The following is a 16,422-nucleotide window of genomic DNA, read 5'->3' on the forward strand; positions in this document are numbered from 1 at the left end:
TCAAATCTGATGTGATCTCCCAGCTGGAACCAGGGGAAGAGCCATGGGTCCCAGACCTCCAGGATTCAGAGGAAAGAGAGATCCTGAGAGCTCCCTGCACAGATGAGGAAACATTAAACCAACTCAGAATCTGTAAGTGCCTGAAAGAAACATTTGGGATGTCCTACAAAGCCTTTGGGACTTCTCTCAGTTCATTATTGTCCCTAGCGGGATTGTATCCTCAGGGTAAATATAGCTCATGGCTTCCTGTAGATCCTAGCAGACACCAGGCAGTAGCTTCCTCCCTTCCCCCTGTGAAGTTGGATGGGATGTGAAAGCCAAAATGATCCCCTCCTCTCTCCTATTTAGGGGAAGAATTTGGAAGAGTTCATTTCCTGCTTTTATTTGACCTCTCTCCAGCACTTGTTTTAGTTTGGCCTTCCCCTTTCCATCCCTGTTTGAGGTTTCTGTCTCTATCACAGCAGGTGATGCATTGGTATGCGAGAAAGAGGAGCAGAATTCTCAGCAGGAAAACGTTGAGCAAGTGGATAAACACAGAGCATTATCACAAAGATCAAAAAGAAATGTGTCCAGGAGTTATGAGAAGGAAAAATCCTGTGAGATTCAGCACAGACCAGAAACAGAGCAAGGACACCACTCAGGGGAGAAAGTGGGTAAATTTATTTCCTGTTGGGGAACTCAGGAGAGTGTCAAGGAAACCACAACACAGCAGGAAATCCTCATGGGAAAGAGGAAAAATACATGCAGTGAGTGTGGAAAATGCTTCACTCAAAGATCAGCCCTTTCTGTACATCAGAGAATCCACACAGGGGAGAGGCCCTATGAATGCCGTGAGTGTGGGAAAAACTTCACTAGCAACTCCAACCTTTCTAAACATCAGAGAATCCACACAGGGGAGAGGCCCTATGAATGCCGTGAGTGTGGGAAAAACTTCATTAGCAGCTCATCCCTTTCTAACCATCAGAGAATCCACACAGGGGAGAGGCCCTATGAATGCCATGAGTGTGGGAAAAGGTTCACTCACAGCTCAGTCCTTTCTAAACATCAGAGAATCCACACAGGGGAGAGGCCCTATGAATGCCGTGAGTGTGGGAAAAACTTCATTAGCAGCTCATCCCTTTCTAACCATCAGAGAATCCACACAGGGGAGAGGCCCTATGAATGCCGTGAGTGTGGGAAAAACTTTGCTTACAGATCAGTCCTTTTTCACCATCAGAGAATCCACACAGGGGAGAGGCCCTACGAATGCCATGAGTGTGGGAAAAGTTTCATTACCAGCTCAGCCCTTTCTGCACATCAGAGAATCCACACAGGGGAGAGGCCCTATGAATGCTGTGAGTGTGGGAAAAGCTTCATTCACAGCTCAGCCCTTTCTAAACATCAGAGAATCCACACAGGGGAGAGGCCCTACGAATGCCGTGAGTGTGGGAAAAGCTTCACTCACAGCTCTCGCCTTACTGGGCATCAGAGAATCCACACAGGAGAGAGGCCCTATGTATGCAGTGAATGTGGGAAAACCTTCACTCAAAGATCAAGCCTTGTTCTTCATCATGAGAGAATGCACACAGGCGAGGGGCCCTATGAATGCCGTGAGTGTGGGAAAAACTTTGCTTACAGATCAGTCCTTTTTCACCATCAGAGAATCCACACAGGCGAGAGGCCCTACGAATGCCATGAGTGTGGGAAAAGTTTCATTACCAGCTCAGCCCTTTCTGCACATCAGAGAATCCACACAGGGGAGAGGCCCTATGAATGCTGTGAGTGTGGGAAAAGCTTCATTCACAGCTCAGCCCTTTCTAAACATCAGAGAATCCACACAGGGGAGAGGCCCTACGAATGCCGTGAGTGTGGGAAAAGCTTCACTCACAGCTCTCACCTTACTGGGCATCAGAGAATCCACACAGGAGAGAGGCCCTATGTATGCAGTGAATGTGGGAAAACCTTCACTCAAAGATCAAGCCTTGTTCTTCATCATGAGAGAATCCACACAGGCGAGAGGCCCTATGAATGCAGTGAGTGTGGGAAAAGTTTCATTAGCAATTCAGGCCTTTCTAAACATCAGAGAATCCACATAGGGGAGAGACCTGAGGAACCACCTGATCAGCATCTTGTACAGCAGACAGGAGAAGATGAAAAATGAGCTCTCAAAACTGGAGACTCTCATACAAAACCAACCTTCCACATGGGTGGACTTGACAAAAATTAGACAAGCCATTTACAATGCACACTTCATTTCTCTATGGAGGAAAAAGGACAGTAAACTATCTAAACTCCTACCTGCCACAGAGGGCTGGCTACAACAATGACACCCTCAATTCACCTAACAATATTGTTAGTCCATCCAACCACACACTTAGCCCGGCAGAAGAGTCTGTCCTATCTCGGGGACTCTTTCTGTCCCACCATTCCCACAAATATGATACAGTTTTGCGGTGAACTGGAAGCCTACTTTCGTCGTCTCTTGACTCAAGGAATATTTTCAATGCACCACTGAGCAGAGCACTAGCCCACAGGAACCCGCCTACCAACACTACAAGAACAAGAACTCTGCGTGGACTCCTGCTGACGGTCGAAATGACAGACTGGACCTCTACATAGAGTGCTTCCGCAGATGTGCACAGGCTGAAATTGTGAACAAACAACATCGCTTGCCCCAGAACCTCAGCCATACAGAACGCAATGCCATCCACAGCCTCAGAAACAACTCTGACATTATAATCAAGAGGGCTGACAAAGGAGGTGCTGTAGTCATAATGAACAGGTCCGATTATGAGCAGGAGGCTGCGAGGCAACTCTCCAGGACCACATTTTACAGGCCACTATCCTCTGATCCCACTGAGGAATACTAAAAGAAACTACACCATCTGCTCAAGAAACTCCCGGCTACAGTATGGGAACAAATCTACACGGGGACATCCCCAGAGCCCCGACCAGGGCTATTCTATCTGCTACCCAAGATCCATAAACCTGGAAACCTTGGACGTTCCATCATCTCGGGCATTGGCACTCTTACAGCAGCATTATCTGGCTATTTGGACTTTCTCCTCAGACCCTACGCTACCAGCACTCCCAGCTATCTTCGAGACACCACCGACTTCCAAGGAAACTACAATGCATTGCTGTTCTTCCTGAAAACACCATCCGGGCCACCATGGATGTAGAAGCGCTTTACACCAATATTCCACATGAGGATGGACTACAAGCTGTCAGGAACAGTATCCCTGATGAGGCCAAAGCATGCCTGGTGGCTGAGCTTTGTGACTTTGTCCTCACCCACAACCATTTCAGATTTGGGGACAACTTATACCTTCAAGTCAGTGGCATGTGTACCCGCATGGCCCCACAGTCTGCCAACATTTTTATGGCTGACTTAGAACAACGCTTCCTCAGCTCTTGTCCCCTAGTGCCCCTCCTCTACTTGCGCTACATTGATGACATCTTCATCATATGGACCCACGGAAAGGAAGCCCTTGAAGAATTCCACCAGGATTTCAACAATTTCCACCCCACCATCAACCTTCAGCTTGGACCAGTCCACACAAGCGAGACACTTCCTGGACACTACAGTGCAAATAAGTGATGGTCACATAAACACCACCCTATACCAGAAACCTACTGACCGCTATACTTACCTACATGCCTCCAGCTTCCATCCAGGACACATCACACTATCCATTGTCTACAGCCAAGCCCTAAGATACAACCGAATTTGCTCCAACCCCTCAGACAGAGACAAACACCTACAAGATCTTTATCAAGCATTCGTAAAACTACAATACGCACCTGGGGAAGTGAGGAAACAGATTGACAGAGCAAGACGGGTACCCAGAAATCACCTACTACAGGACAGGCCCAACAAGGACAATAACCGAACACCACTGGCCATCACATACAGCCCCCAGCTAAAACCTCTTCCGCGCATTATCAACAATCTACAACCTATCCTGGAAAATGATCCCTCACTCTGGCCTTGGCTACACTGGCGCTGTACAGCACTGCAACTTGCTGCGCTCAGGGGTGTGAAAAAACACCCCCCTGAGCGCAGCGAGTGCAGCACTGTAAAGCTCCAGTGTAATCAGCGCCTGCAGCGCTGCAAGCTACTCCCCTCGGAGCTGTGAATCCTCAAGTGTAGCCAAGGCCTCTCACCGATCTTGGGAGGCAGGCCAGTCCTTGCTTACAGACAGGTTTTTTGTGGGGGAGGGATAGCTCAGTGGTTTGAGCATTGGCCTGCTAAACCCAGGGTTGTGAGTTCAATCCTTGAGAGGGCCACTTAGGGATCTGGGGCAAAAATCAGTACTTGGTCCTGGTAGTGAAGGCAGGGGCTGGACTCGATGAACTTTAAGGGTCCCTTCCAGTTCTAGGAGATTGGATATCTCCATATATTATTATTATTTATTATATACCTCACTATCACTACTGATATGTTGTGTGGTTGGTGAAGAATTCTACACCAGAGAAGTGTAAAATTACTCCAAGGAAGGTCAAAAATTTGACAAGAACTCAGGTAGAAATTGTAGGTACTGGTGGTTGACTTTCATCCCAGAGATGGAAGCTATGGTGACCTATGGCCCAGGTAAACTATTTTTAGAACAGTGCTCCCTAGTTTTGTGGCATTGATCACACTCCTAAAGGATGCCATGATTAAATTGGGAACAACTGTCTTTACCATTTGGATCCAAAATTTCATGAAGCACAGAGAGAATCATAGAAGATTAGGGTTGGAAGAGACCTCAGGAGGTCATCTAGTCCAACCCCCTGCTCAAAGCAGGACCAACACCAACTAAATCATCCCAACCAGGGCTTTGTCAAGCTGGGCCTTAAAAACCTCTGAGGATGGAGATTCCACCACCTTCCTAGGGAACCCATTCCAGTGCGTCACCACCCTCCTAGTGAAAAAGTTTTTCCTAATATCCAACCTAGACCTCCCCCCCTGCAACTTGAGACTATTGCCCATTGTTCTGTCATCTGCCACCACTGAGAACAGCTGAGCTCCAACCTCTCTGGAACCGCCCCCCTTCAGGCAGTTGAGGGCTGCTATCAAATCCCCCCACACTCTTCTCTTCTGTGGACTAAACAAGCCCAGTTCCTTCAGCCTCTCCTCCTCAGTCATGTGCCAGCCCCCTAATCATTTTTGTTGCCCTCCTTTCTCTAATGGGGGGCCTAAAACTGGATGCAATACTCCAGATGTGGCTTCACTAGTGCCGAATAGAGGGGAATAATAATTTCCCTCGATCTGCTAGCAATGCTCCTACTAATGCAGCCCAATATGCTCTTAGCCTTCTTGGGAACAAGGGCACACTGCTGACTCATATCCAGCTTCTCATCCACTATAATCCCCTTTTCTGAAGAACTGCTGCTTAGCCAGTCGGTCCCCATCCTGTAGCAGTGCATGGGATTCTTCCGTCCAAAGTGCAGGACTCTCACTTGTCCTTGTTGAACCTCATCAGATTTCCTTTGGCCCAATCCACTAATGTGTCTAGGTCACTCTGGACCCTATGCCTCCCCTTCTGCATATCTGCCTCTCACCCCAGCTTAGTGTCATCTGCAAACTTGCTGAGGGTGCAATCTATCCCATCATCCAATTCATTAATAAATATGTTGAACAAAACTGGCCCCAGGACTGACTCCTTGGGCACTGCGCTTAATACTGGTTGCCAACTAGACATTGAGCTGTTAATCGCTACATGTTAAGCCTGACAATCTAGCCAGCTTTCTATCCACCTTATAGTCCATTCATCCAATCTGTACTTTAACTTGCTGACAAGAATACTGTGGGAGACCATATCAGAAGCTTTGCTAAACTCAAGATATATCACATCCACTGCTTTCCCCATATCCCCAGAGCCAGTTATCTCAACATAGTAGGCAATGAGGTTGGTCAGGCATGACTTGCCCTTGGTGAATCCATGCTGACTGTTCCTCATCACCTTCCTTTCCTTCAAGGGCTTCAAAATGGTTTCCTTGAGGACCTGCTCCATGATTTTTCCAGGGACTGAGGTGAGGATGACCGGTCTGTAGTTCCCTGGGTTCTCCTTCCCTTTTTTAAAGATGGGCATTATATTTGCCTTTTTCCAGTCATCCTGCACCTCCTCTGATCGCCATGAGTTTTCAAAGATAATGGCCAATGGCTCTTCAATCACATCAGCCAATTCCCTCAGCATCCTCAGGTGCATTAGATCTGGACCCATGGACTTATGCATGTCCAGTTTTTCTAAGTAGTCCTTAACCTGTTCTTTCACTGCTGAGGGCTGCTCACCTCCTCCCCATACTGTGTTGCCCAGGACAGCAGTGTGGGAGCTGACTTTGGCCTGGTCTACACTATGAGTTTAATTCAAATTTAGCAGCGTTTAATTGAATTAACCCTGCACCCATCCACACAACGAAGCCATTTTTTTCAAAATAAAGGGCTCTTAAAATCGATTTCTGTACTCCTTCCCGATGAGCAGAGTAGCGCCATAATCGATATTGCCATTTTGAATTAGGGTTAATGTGGACGCAATTCGATGGTATTGACCTCCGGGAGCTATCCCACAGTGCACCATTGTGACCGCTCTGGACAGCAGTCTGAACTTGGATGCACTAGCCAGGTAGACGGGAAAAGCCCCGCGAACATTTGAATTTTATTTCCTGTTTGCCCAGCGTGGAGAGCACAGGTGACCACAGAGAGCTCATCAGCACAGATAACCCTGGAGGCCGATAATCGAAAAAGAGCACCAGCATGGACCGTATGGGAGGTACTGGATCTGATGGCTATATGCGGAGAGGATTCAGTGCTAGCAGAACTTCGTTCGAAAAGACGAAATGCCAAAACTTTTGAAAAAATCTCCAAGGGCATGATGGAGAGAGGCCACAATAGGGACTCGGATGGGTGCTGCGTGAAAGTAAAGGAGCTCAGAGAAGCCTATCAAAAAACAAAGGAGGCAAGCGGTCGCTCCGGGTCCGAGCCGCGGACATGCCGCTTCTACACCGAGCTGCATGCAATTCCAGGGGGGCGGTTGCCACCACTACCCCACCTCTGACCGTGGATTCCGAGGTGGGGGTAATCTTATCAGCCACACCTGAGGTTTCTGTGGACGGGGAAGAGGAGGACGAGCTTGTGGAGCGGACACAGCACTCCATTCTCCCCAACAGCCAGGATCTTTTTCTCAGCCTGACTGAAGTACCCTCCTAAGCCAGTATCCAGGACCATGACCCCATGGAAGAGACCTCAGGTGAGTTTACCTTTTAAAATATAAAACATGGTTTAAAAGCAAGTGTTTTTTAATGATTACTTTTCCCCGAGGACTTGGGATGCATTCGCGGCCAGTACAGCTACTGGAAAAGTCTGTTAACGTGTCTGGGGATGGAGCAGAAATCCTCTAGGGATATCTCCATGAAGCTCTCCTGGAGGTACTCCAAAAGCCTTTCCACAAGTTTTCTGGGCAGTGCAGCCTTATTCCATCCTCCATGGTAGGACACTTGACCACGCCATGCTAGTAGCAAGTAATCTGGTATCATTGCATGACAAAGCCTGGCAGTGTATGCTCCAGGTGTTTGTTGGCATTCAAGCAACATCCGTTCTTTATCTCGCTGTGTAATCCTCAGGAGAGTGATATCGTTCATGCTAACCTGGTTGAAATACGGGAATTTAATTAAGGGGACAGAGTTGGCCGTTCCTACAGGGCTGTTTGCCTGTGGCTGAAAAAAAATCCTTCCCTGCAGTTAGCCAAGCGTGGCTGGGGGGTGGGGGGGATTTGCCCTGAGCTTTTCACGTTTGGCTAGGAGGGATCTTCCCTGATACCAGCCACTCGGTGGAGGGAGGGGTAAAGCTATCATCCAGAGAATTGGATGGGGGGCGGGGGTTAATTTTTTTTCTGCTGCTGAAGGTTAACAGGAAAACCACAGCAGTCAACTGGCTTTGCTTGGTATGTGGGAAAGGAGGGCGCAGAAGGTGAAAGACAATGGCTTACCATGGCCGCATGCAAGCTGAATTCTGTTGCCCAGACCTGCGTCTGTGATCTCTAGCAGCAAAGCCACAGGCACTCAATATTAAGAGGCAAAATGCGACCTTGCACAAAAATCACATGTGCTATGTAATGTGAATATTGTTGTACACCATGAAAGAGTATAAGCATTCTTCTGTAAAATGTATCTTTTTAAAAAATTCTCTCCTTTTTTCCCCTTTCTCCAGCAGCTGCAAATTTTTCAAGCCTCCCTCCTCCGTCCCTAAGGCTATCTCAGATAAGGTGTTGGAAAAAGAGGACGCAAGACAAGATGTTCGCGGAAATCATAGAATCCACCCGCAGTGAAAGAGCTCATCTGAATGAGTGGAAGGACACGGTTTCAAAGTATAGGAAACATGCCAGTGAACGTGAGGACATGAGGGACCAACGTGAGGACAGGGGGGACCAATGTGAGGAGAGGAGAGACGCTCGAGATGAGAGGTGGCGGCAGGAAGATCAGAGGAGGCACGTTTTCATCAAGGAGAAACAAACACGAATTTCACACTGTAGCCTGGCCAGTCATGAAACTGGTTTACAAAGTTTCTCTGATGCGCAGCGCTTCCTAGTGTGCTCTTCTAATCGCCCTGGTGTCTGGCTGCACGTAATCAGCAGCCAGGCAATTTGCCTCAGCCTCCCACCCCGCCATAAAGGTCTCCCTCTTACTTTCACAGAGATTGTAGAGCACACAGCAAGTAGCAACAACAAGGGAGATATTGGTTTGGCTGAGGTCTGACCAAGTCAGTAGCGATCGCCAGCGACCTTTTAAAGGTCCAAATGTACATTCTACCACCATTCTGCACTTGCTCAGCCTGTAGTTGAACAGCTCCTGACTCCTGTCCAGGCTGCCTGTGTATGGCTTCATGAGCCATGGTATTAAGGGGTAGGCTGGGTCCCCAAGGATAACTATTGGCATTTCAACATCCCCAACAGTTATTTTCTGGTCCGGGAAGTAAGTCCCTTGCTGTAGCCATTTAAACAGAGTAGTATTCCTGAAGACACGAGCATCATGAACCCTTCCAGGCCAGCCGACGTTGATGTTGGTGAAACGTCCTTTGTGATCCACCAGTGCTTGCAGCACCATTGAAAAGTACCGCTTGCGGTTTATGTACTGGGTACCCTAGTGCTCTGGTGCCAAGAAAGGGATATGGGTTCCATCTATTTCCCCACCACAGTTAGGGAATCCGATTGCAGCAAAGCCATCCACTATGACCTGCACATTTCCCAGAGTCACTACCTTTCATAGCAGCAGCTCAGTGATTGCTTTGGCTACTTGCATCACAGCAGCCCCCACAGTAGATTTGCCCACTCCAAATTGATTCCCTACTGACCGGTAGCTGTCTGGTGTTGCAAGCTTCCACAGGGCTATTTCCACTCGCTTCTCAACTGTGAGGGCTGCTCTCATTCTGGTATTCTGGTGCTTCAGAGCAGGGGACAGCAAGTCACAATGTTCCATGAAAGTGCCCTTACGCATGCGAAAGTTTCGCAGCCACTGGGAATCGTCCCACACCTGCAACACTATGCAGTCCCACCAGTCTGTGCTTGTTTCCCAGGCCCAGAATCGGCGTTCCATGGATAGAACCTGCCCCATTAACGACATGATCTCCAAAGCCCCGGGGCCCACGCTTTGAGAGAATTCTGTGTCCGTGTCCATATCCATCTCCTCATCACTCTTGTCACTGCGCTGCCATCGCCGCCTCCTCCTCACCTCATTTTTCTGGTCTTGGTTCAGCATAAACTGCATGAGAATTCACGAGGTGTTTACAATGTTCATGACTGCTGTCTTGAGCTGAGCGACTCCATGCTTGCCATGGTATGGCGTCTGCTGTGTTGACCCAGGAAAAAAGGCACAAAACAGTTGTCTGTCGTTGCTTTCATGGAGGGAGGGGTGAAGCTGTACCCAGAACTGCCTGCATAAATGTTTTTTGCCCCATCAGGAACTGGGATCTCAACCCAGAATTCCAATGGGCGGGGGAGACTGCGGGAATTATGGGATAGCTATGGGATAACTACCCACAGTGCAACGCTCCGGAAATCTATGCTAGCCCTGGTACATGGATGCACACCACCGAATTAATGTGCTTGGTGTGGCTGCATACAGGTCAACTTTATACAATGTTTCCAAAATTCGAATTCTGTAAATTCGGATTAATCCCATAGTGTAGACATACCCTTTCTCTGTGAAGACCGAGGCAAAAAAAAGTATTGAGTACTTCAGCTTTTTCCACATCTGTTTCTAGGTTGCCTCTCCCATTCATTAAGGGTCCCACACTTTCCCTGACCTTTTTCTTGTTACTAATATACCTATGTAACCCTTCTTGTTACCCTTCACATCCATTGCTAGCTGCAACTCCAGTTGTGTTTTACTGTGACGGGTTGGATCACAGAAACCCCCTTGGGAGCTGCCACCCGATGTGCCAAGACTACCCCTGCTCCTGTTTTCCCTGCCAGCTCAGGACTCCAGCACCCTGTCTTCCTGAGCCAGACACTCTCATCTGCTCCAACACAGACCCAGGGTCTGAATCACTTGTCCCAAAGCTGCAAGTTTACCTGAAAACAGCTCACAGTAGTGTGCTTGTCTTTAGCACTCAGATGCCCAACTCCCAATGGGGTCTAAACCCAGATAAATCCGTTTTACCCTGCATAAGCTTTACTCATCAATTGTTCGCCCTCTATAACACTGATAGAGAGATATGCACAGTTGTTTGCTCCCCCAGGTATTAATACATACTCTGAGTGAATTACTAAATAGAAAGTGGTTTTATTAAATACAGACAGGAGGATTTAAGTGGTTCAAAGTAGTAACAGACAGAACAAAGTGAGTCACCAAGCAAAATAAAATGCGCAAATCTATGCCTAATCAAACTGAATACAGATAATCTCACCCTCAGAGATGCTTCAGTAAGTTTTTTTCTCAGACTGGACACCTTCCAGGCCTGGGCACAATTCTTTCCCCTGGTACAGCTCTTGTTGCAGCTCAGGTGGTAGCTAGGGGATTCTTCATGATGGCTCCTCTCCTTCTCTGTTCTCTTCCCCCCTTTATATATCTTTTGCATAAGGCGGGATCTCTTTGTCTCTCTGGGTTTCCACCCCCCCTCACTGGAAAAGCACCAGGTTAAAGATGGATTCCAGTTCAGGTGACATGATCACATGTCACTGCAAGACTTCATTACTCACTTGCCAGCACACACATATACAGGAAGACTCACAGGTAAATACAGCCATCTGCAGACAATGGGAGTCATCAAGATTCCAAACCATCATTAATGGTCCACACTTTACACAATTACAATAGGCCCTCAGAGTTACATTTTATATTTCTAGTTTTAGATACAAGAGTGGTACATTTATACAAATCAGATGATCATACTCAGTAGATTATAAGCTTTGTAATGATACCTTACAAGAGACCTTTTGCATGAAGCATATCCCAGTTACGTTACATTCACTTATTACCGTATTTTCTCTAAAACTGTTACATTATATTGACTTATTATCAAGTTTTTATAAAACCATATAGACTGCACAACGTCACAGCCTCCCCCATTCATTAAGGGTCCCACACTTTCCCTGACCTTTTTCTTGTTACTAATATACCTATGTAACCCTTCTTGTTACCCTTCACATCCATTGCTAGCTGCAACTCCAGTTGTGTTTTGACCTTCCTGATTACACCCCATGCATGCTTGAGCAATATTTTTATACTCCTCCCTAGTCATCTGACCAAGTTTCTACTTCTTGTAAGCTTCTTTTTTGTGTTTAAGCTCAATGAAGATTTCACTGTTGAAACAAGCTGGTTGCCTGCCATATTTGCTATTCTTTTTGCACATTGGGATGGTTTGTTCCTGTGCCCTTAATAAGTCTTCCTTAAAATACAGCCAGCTTTCCTGGACACCTTTCCCCCTGATCTTAGACTCCCAGGGGATCCTGCCCATCAATTCCCTAATGGAGTCAAAGTCTGTTTTTCTGAAGTCCAGGGTCCGTATTTTGCTACTCTCCTTTCTTCCTTTTGTGATGATCCTGAACTCAACCCTTTCATGGTGACTGCTGCCCAGGTTGCTGTGCCACCCACTTCTACTTCCCCTACCAATACTTCTCTGTTTGTGAGCAGCAGGTCAAGAGGAGAATGGCTCCTGGTTGGTTTCTCCAGCATTTGCACCAGGAAGTTATCTCCAACACTCTCCAAAAACTGCCTAGATTGTCTGTGCACTGCTGTATTGCTCTCCCAGCAGATGTCAGGGTGATTGAAGTGCCCCACGAGAACCAGGGCCTGTGATCTGGAAACTTCTGTTAGTTGTCCGAAGAAAGTCTTGTCTACCTCATGCTCCTGGTCTATAGCACACACCCATCACAACATCACGCACGTTGCTTTCACTTCTAAACTTAACCCAAGGACTCTCAACTCGCTTTTGTCCAGTTTCATACTGGAGCTCTGAGCAATCGTACCACTCTCTTACATACAATGGAACTCCTCCACCTTTCCTCCCCTGCCTGTCCATCCTGAACAGTTTATACCCATCCATGTCAGTGCTCCAGTCATGTGAACTGCCCCATGAAGTCTCTGATATTCCAGTCACATCATAGTTCTTTGACAGTGCCAGGACTTCCAATTCTTCCTGCTTGTTTCCAAGGCTTCTTGTGTTCATTTACATGCACCTAAGATAAGAAGCTGATTGCCCTGCTTTCTCAGTATGAATCAGGAAGCCCCCCACTGCATCCTCCTCTTTGTGTTTCCTCCCGGTATCCCACTTTCCCACTTACCTCAGGGCTTAGGTCACCATCCCCTGGCAAACCTAGTTTAAAGCCCTCCTCATTAGGTTAGCAAGGCTGCCTGTGAAGATGCTCTTCCCATCTCTTTCTAGCAATCCTTCCCGGAACATGCCATGGTCGAGGAATCCAAAGCCCTCTCTCCGACACCACCTGTGTAACCACCCATTTACCTCCACGATTCGACGGTTCCTACCTGGGCCTTTTCCTTCAACAGGGAGGATGGACGAGAACATGACTTTCACCTCAAACTACTTTATCCTTCTTCCCAGAGCCACGTAGTCTGCAGTGACTTGCTCAAGGTCATTCTTGGCAGTAACATTGGTGCCCACATGGGGAAGTAGGAAGGGCTAGCGGTCCCAGGGCTTGATCAGTCTCAGCAGACACTCAGTCACATCCTGAATTGTAGCTCCAGGCAAGCAGCACACTTCTCGAGTCTCTCAGTCGGGTCAGCAGATGGATGACTCTGTCCCCCTTAGGAGGGAGTCTCTGACCATCACCACCCGTCTCCTTCTCTTGGGAGTGGTGGTCATGGAACCCCCATCCCTAGGACAATGCATCTCATGCCTTCTGGTCGATGGGGTCTCCTTCTGATCCCTAGATTGCTCTTCAAAATCATTTGCCACAGTAGAACCTGTGCAGAGAGCTTGAAAACGGTTTCTTACCTCTATCTGCATTGGGGGTACATGGGTTCTCCTCATTCTTCTTCTGGAGGTCACATGGTGCCAGCTTTCTTCCCTGTTCTACACTGCCCTCTCTGCTTCTTCAGTATGTTGTCCCTCCAGAACCAAACACTGACTTCTGTCCAGGAAGTCTTCATTTTCTCTGATGCAACGCAAGGTTCATACTTGCATCTCTAGTCCTATAACCTTCTAATAAGGAGACCAGTTTGCACTTTTTACAGACAAGGTTGCTTCTATCCTCTGGGAGAAAGACAAACATGGCACATCCTGTGCAGGTCACAACAGCTGATCACTCAGTATCCATGTCTTCCTTCTAAGGGTATGTCTACACTATGAAATTAGGTCAAATTTATAGAAGACAGTTTTATAGAAATTGGTTTTATACAGTTGATTGTGTGTCTCCCCACATAAAATGTTCTAAGTGCATTAAGTCGGCGGACTGTGTCCACAGTACCGAGGCTAGCATCGACTTCTGGAGCGTTGCACTGTGGGTAGCTATCCCATAGTTTCTACAGTCTCCGCCGCCCATTGGAATTCTGGGTTGATATCCCATTGCTTGAATGATACAAAAACAGTGTTCTGGGTACATGTCGTCAGGCCCCTCCCCCTCCGTCAGAGCAACGGCAGACAATCAATTCGCGCCTTTTTACCTGGGTTACCTGTGCAGACAACATACCACGGCAAGCATGGAGCCCGCTCAGCTCAGCTCACAGTCACCATATGTCATCTGGGTGCCAGCAGATGTGGTACTGCATCGCTACACAGCAGCAGCTAATTGTCTTTTGGCAGTAGATGGTGTATTACGACTGGTATCCATCATCATCGTATTCCTCAGTGAGTTCGATCAGAGGCATCTGGGCAGACATGTTTTGTCTCCTGGAGACTCAGTCCTGCCAGCAGTCCTATTGAACCATCTTGACAATGATGGCTACCAGTCGTAGTACAGCATCTTCTGCCAAGCACCCACAAGATGCCGATAGCCATCAGTCATGCTGCACCGTCTGCTACCAGCTCAAGATGTAAAAAATAGATGGGACCAGATTTGTTCTGTATTGATTTGCTTTCCCCTCGCTCCATGAAATCAACGGCCTGCTAAACCCAGGGTTTTAAGTTCAATCTTTGGGAGGGCCATTCTGTGTGACAGTTGTTTGTGTTTCTCCCTGATGCACAGCCACCTTTGTTGATTTTAATTCCCTGTACCTGTAAGCCATGTCATCAGTCGCCCCTCCCTCCCTCGGTCAGACAATAGTTTCGCACCTTTTTTCAGCCCAGACGCCACAGCACTGGGATCATGGAGCCCGCTCAGATCACCGCGGCAATTATGAGCACTGTGAACAACAGACACATTGTCCTGGAGTATATGCAGAGCGAGAACATGCCAAAGAAAAACCAGCCGAGGAGGCGATTGCAGAGCGGCGATGAGAGTGATGAGGAAATTGACATGGACGTAGACCTCTCACAAAGTACAGGCCCCAGCAATGTGCAAATCATGGTGTTACTGGGGCAGGTTCATGCCGTGGAACGTGATTCTGGGCCCGGGAAAGAAGCACAGAGTGGTGGGACCGCATCGTGTTGCAGGTGTGGGACGATTCCTAGTGGCTGCAAAACTTTCGCATGCGTAAGGGTACTTTCAAGGAACTTTATGACATGCTTTCCTCTGCCCTGAAGCGCCAGAATACCAGGATGAGAGCAGCCCTCACAGTTGAGAAGCGAGTGGCGATAGCCCTGTGGAAGCTTGCAACACCAGACAGCTACCGGTCAGTCGGGAATCAATTTGGAGTGGGCAAATCTGCGGGGGCTGCTGTGATCCAAGTAGCCAACGCAATCAAAGACCTGCTGATATCAAGGGTAGTGGCTCTGGGAAACGTGCAGGACATACTTGATTTCTTTGCTGCTCCCAAACTGGTGGGGAGATAGACAGAACCCATATCCCTATCTTGTCACTGGAGCACCAAGCCACCAAGAACATAAACCGCAAGGGGTACTTTTCAATGCTGCTGGAAGCCCTGGTGGATCACAAGGGATCTTTCACCAACATCAGCGTGGGATGGCCTGAAACGCACATGATACTCACGTCTTCAGGAACTCTGGTCCGTTTCAAAAGCTGGAGGAAGGGACTTTCTTCCCGGATCAGAAAATAACCGTTGGGGATGTTGAAATGCCTATCGTTATCCTTGGGGACCCAGCCTACCCCTTAATACCATGGCTCATGAAGCCGTACACAGGCAGCCTGGACAGTAGTCAGGACCTGTTCAGCTATAGGCCGAGCAAGTGCCGAATGGTGGTGGAATGTGCATTTGGATGTTTAAAAGCGTGCTGGCACAGTTTACTGATTCGGATAGACCTCAGCGAAGCCAATATTCCAATTGTTATTGCTGCTTGCTGTGCACTCCACAATATCTGTGAGAGTAAGGGGGAGACATTTATGGCGGGGTGGGAGGTTGAGGCAAATTGCTTGGCCGCTGATTACGCGCAGCCAGACACCAGGGCGGTTAGAAGAGTACAGCAGGGCGCGGTGCGCATCAGAGAAGCTTTGAAAACCAGATTTGTGACTGGCCAGGGTACAGTGTGAAACTTCTGTTTGTTTCTCCTTGATGAACCCTCCGCCCCCCCACCCCCACCCCCTGGTTCACTCTGCTTCCGTGTAAACTAACCACCCTCCCCTCCCCCCTTCGAGCACCGCTTTCAGAGGCAATAAAGTCATTGTTACTTCATATTCATGCATTCTTTATTAATTCATCACACTACTAGGGGGATAACTGCCAAGGTATCCTGGAAGGGGTCAGGGAGGAGGGAAGGAAAAGGACACACAGCAGTTTAAAACTTTAACACTTATTGAAGGCAATCATCTGGGGTGGAGTGACTGGGTGGCCGGAGGCCCCCCCACCTCATTCTTGGGCGTCTGGGTGAGGAGGCTATGGAACTTGGGGAGGAGGGCTGTTGGTTATACAGGGGCTGTAGTGGCTGTCTCTGCTCCTGCTGCCTTTCCTGCA

At 48.1% G+C, this 16,422-nt stretch overlaps 1 protein-coding gene and 1 long non-coding RNA gene across 2 annotated transcripts; both read left to right on the forward strand.

Annotated features, from left to right (window-relative positions):
• Positions 1-158: 158 nt before the first annotated feature.
• Positions 159-4,284, forward strand: LOC128823359 (zinc finger protein 883-like). The gene is made up of 2 exons (XM_054005602.1): positions 159-225; positions 465-4,284. The coding sequence occupies exons 1-2, from the start codon at positions 159-161 to the stop codon at positions 2,138-2,140; spliced, it is 1,743 nt and encodes a 580-aa protein (XP_053861577.1). The 3' UTR covers positions 2,141-4,284.
• Positions 4,285-5,342: 1,058 nt separating this feature from the next.
• Positions 5,343-9,732, forward strand: LOC128823128 (uncharacterized). Its single transcript, XR_008441680.1, has 2 exons — positions 5,343-7,211; positions 8,171-9,732. It is a non-coding gene; the product is annotated as an uncharacterized LOC128823128 (long non-coding RNA).
• The last annotated feature ends 6,690 nt before the right edge of the window (positions 9,733-16,422 follow it).

The sequence above is a fragment of the Malaclemys terrapin genome, chromosome 15, assembly GCF_027887155.1.
Source record: "Malaclemys terrapin pileata isolate rMalTer1 chromosome 15, rMalTer1.hap1, whole genome shotgun sequence".
Lineage (NCBI taxonomy): Eukaryota > Metazoa > Chordata > Testudines > Emydidae > Malaclemys > Malaclemys terrapin.

Bases quoted from the DNA above. Each gene is read 5' to 3' on its own strand.
- LOC128823359 (XM_054005602.1), top strand. From the start codon at position 159: ATGTCCTACAAAGCCTTTGGGACTTCTCTCAGTTCATTATTGTCCCTA. The intron at 226-464 runs GTAAATATAGCT...CTATCACAGCAG, and splicing joins AGCGGGATTGTATCCTCAGG to GTGATGCATTGGTATGCGAG.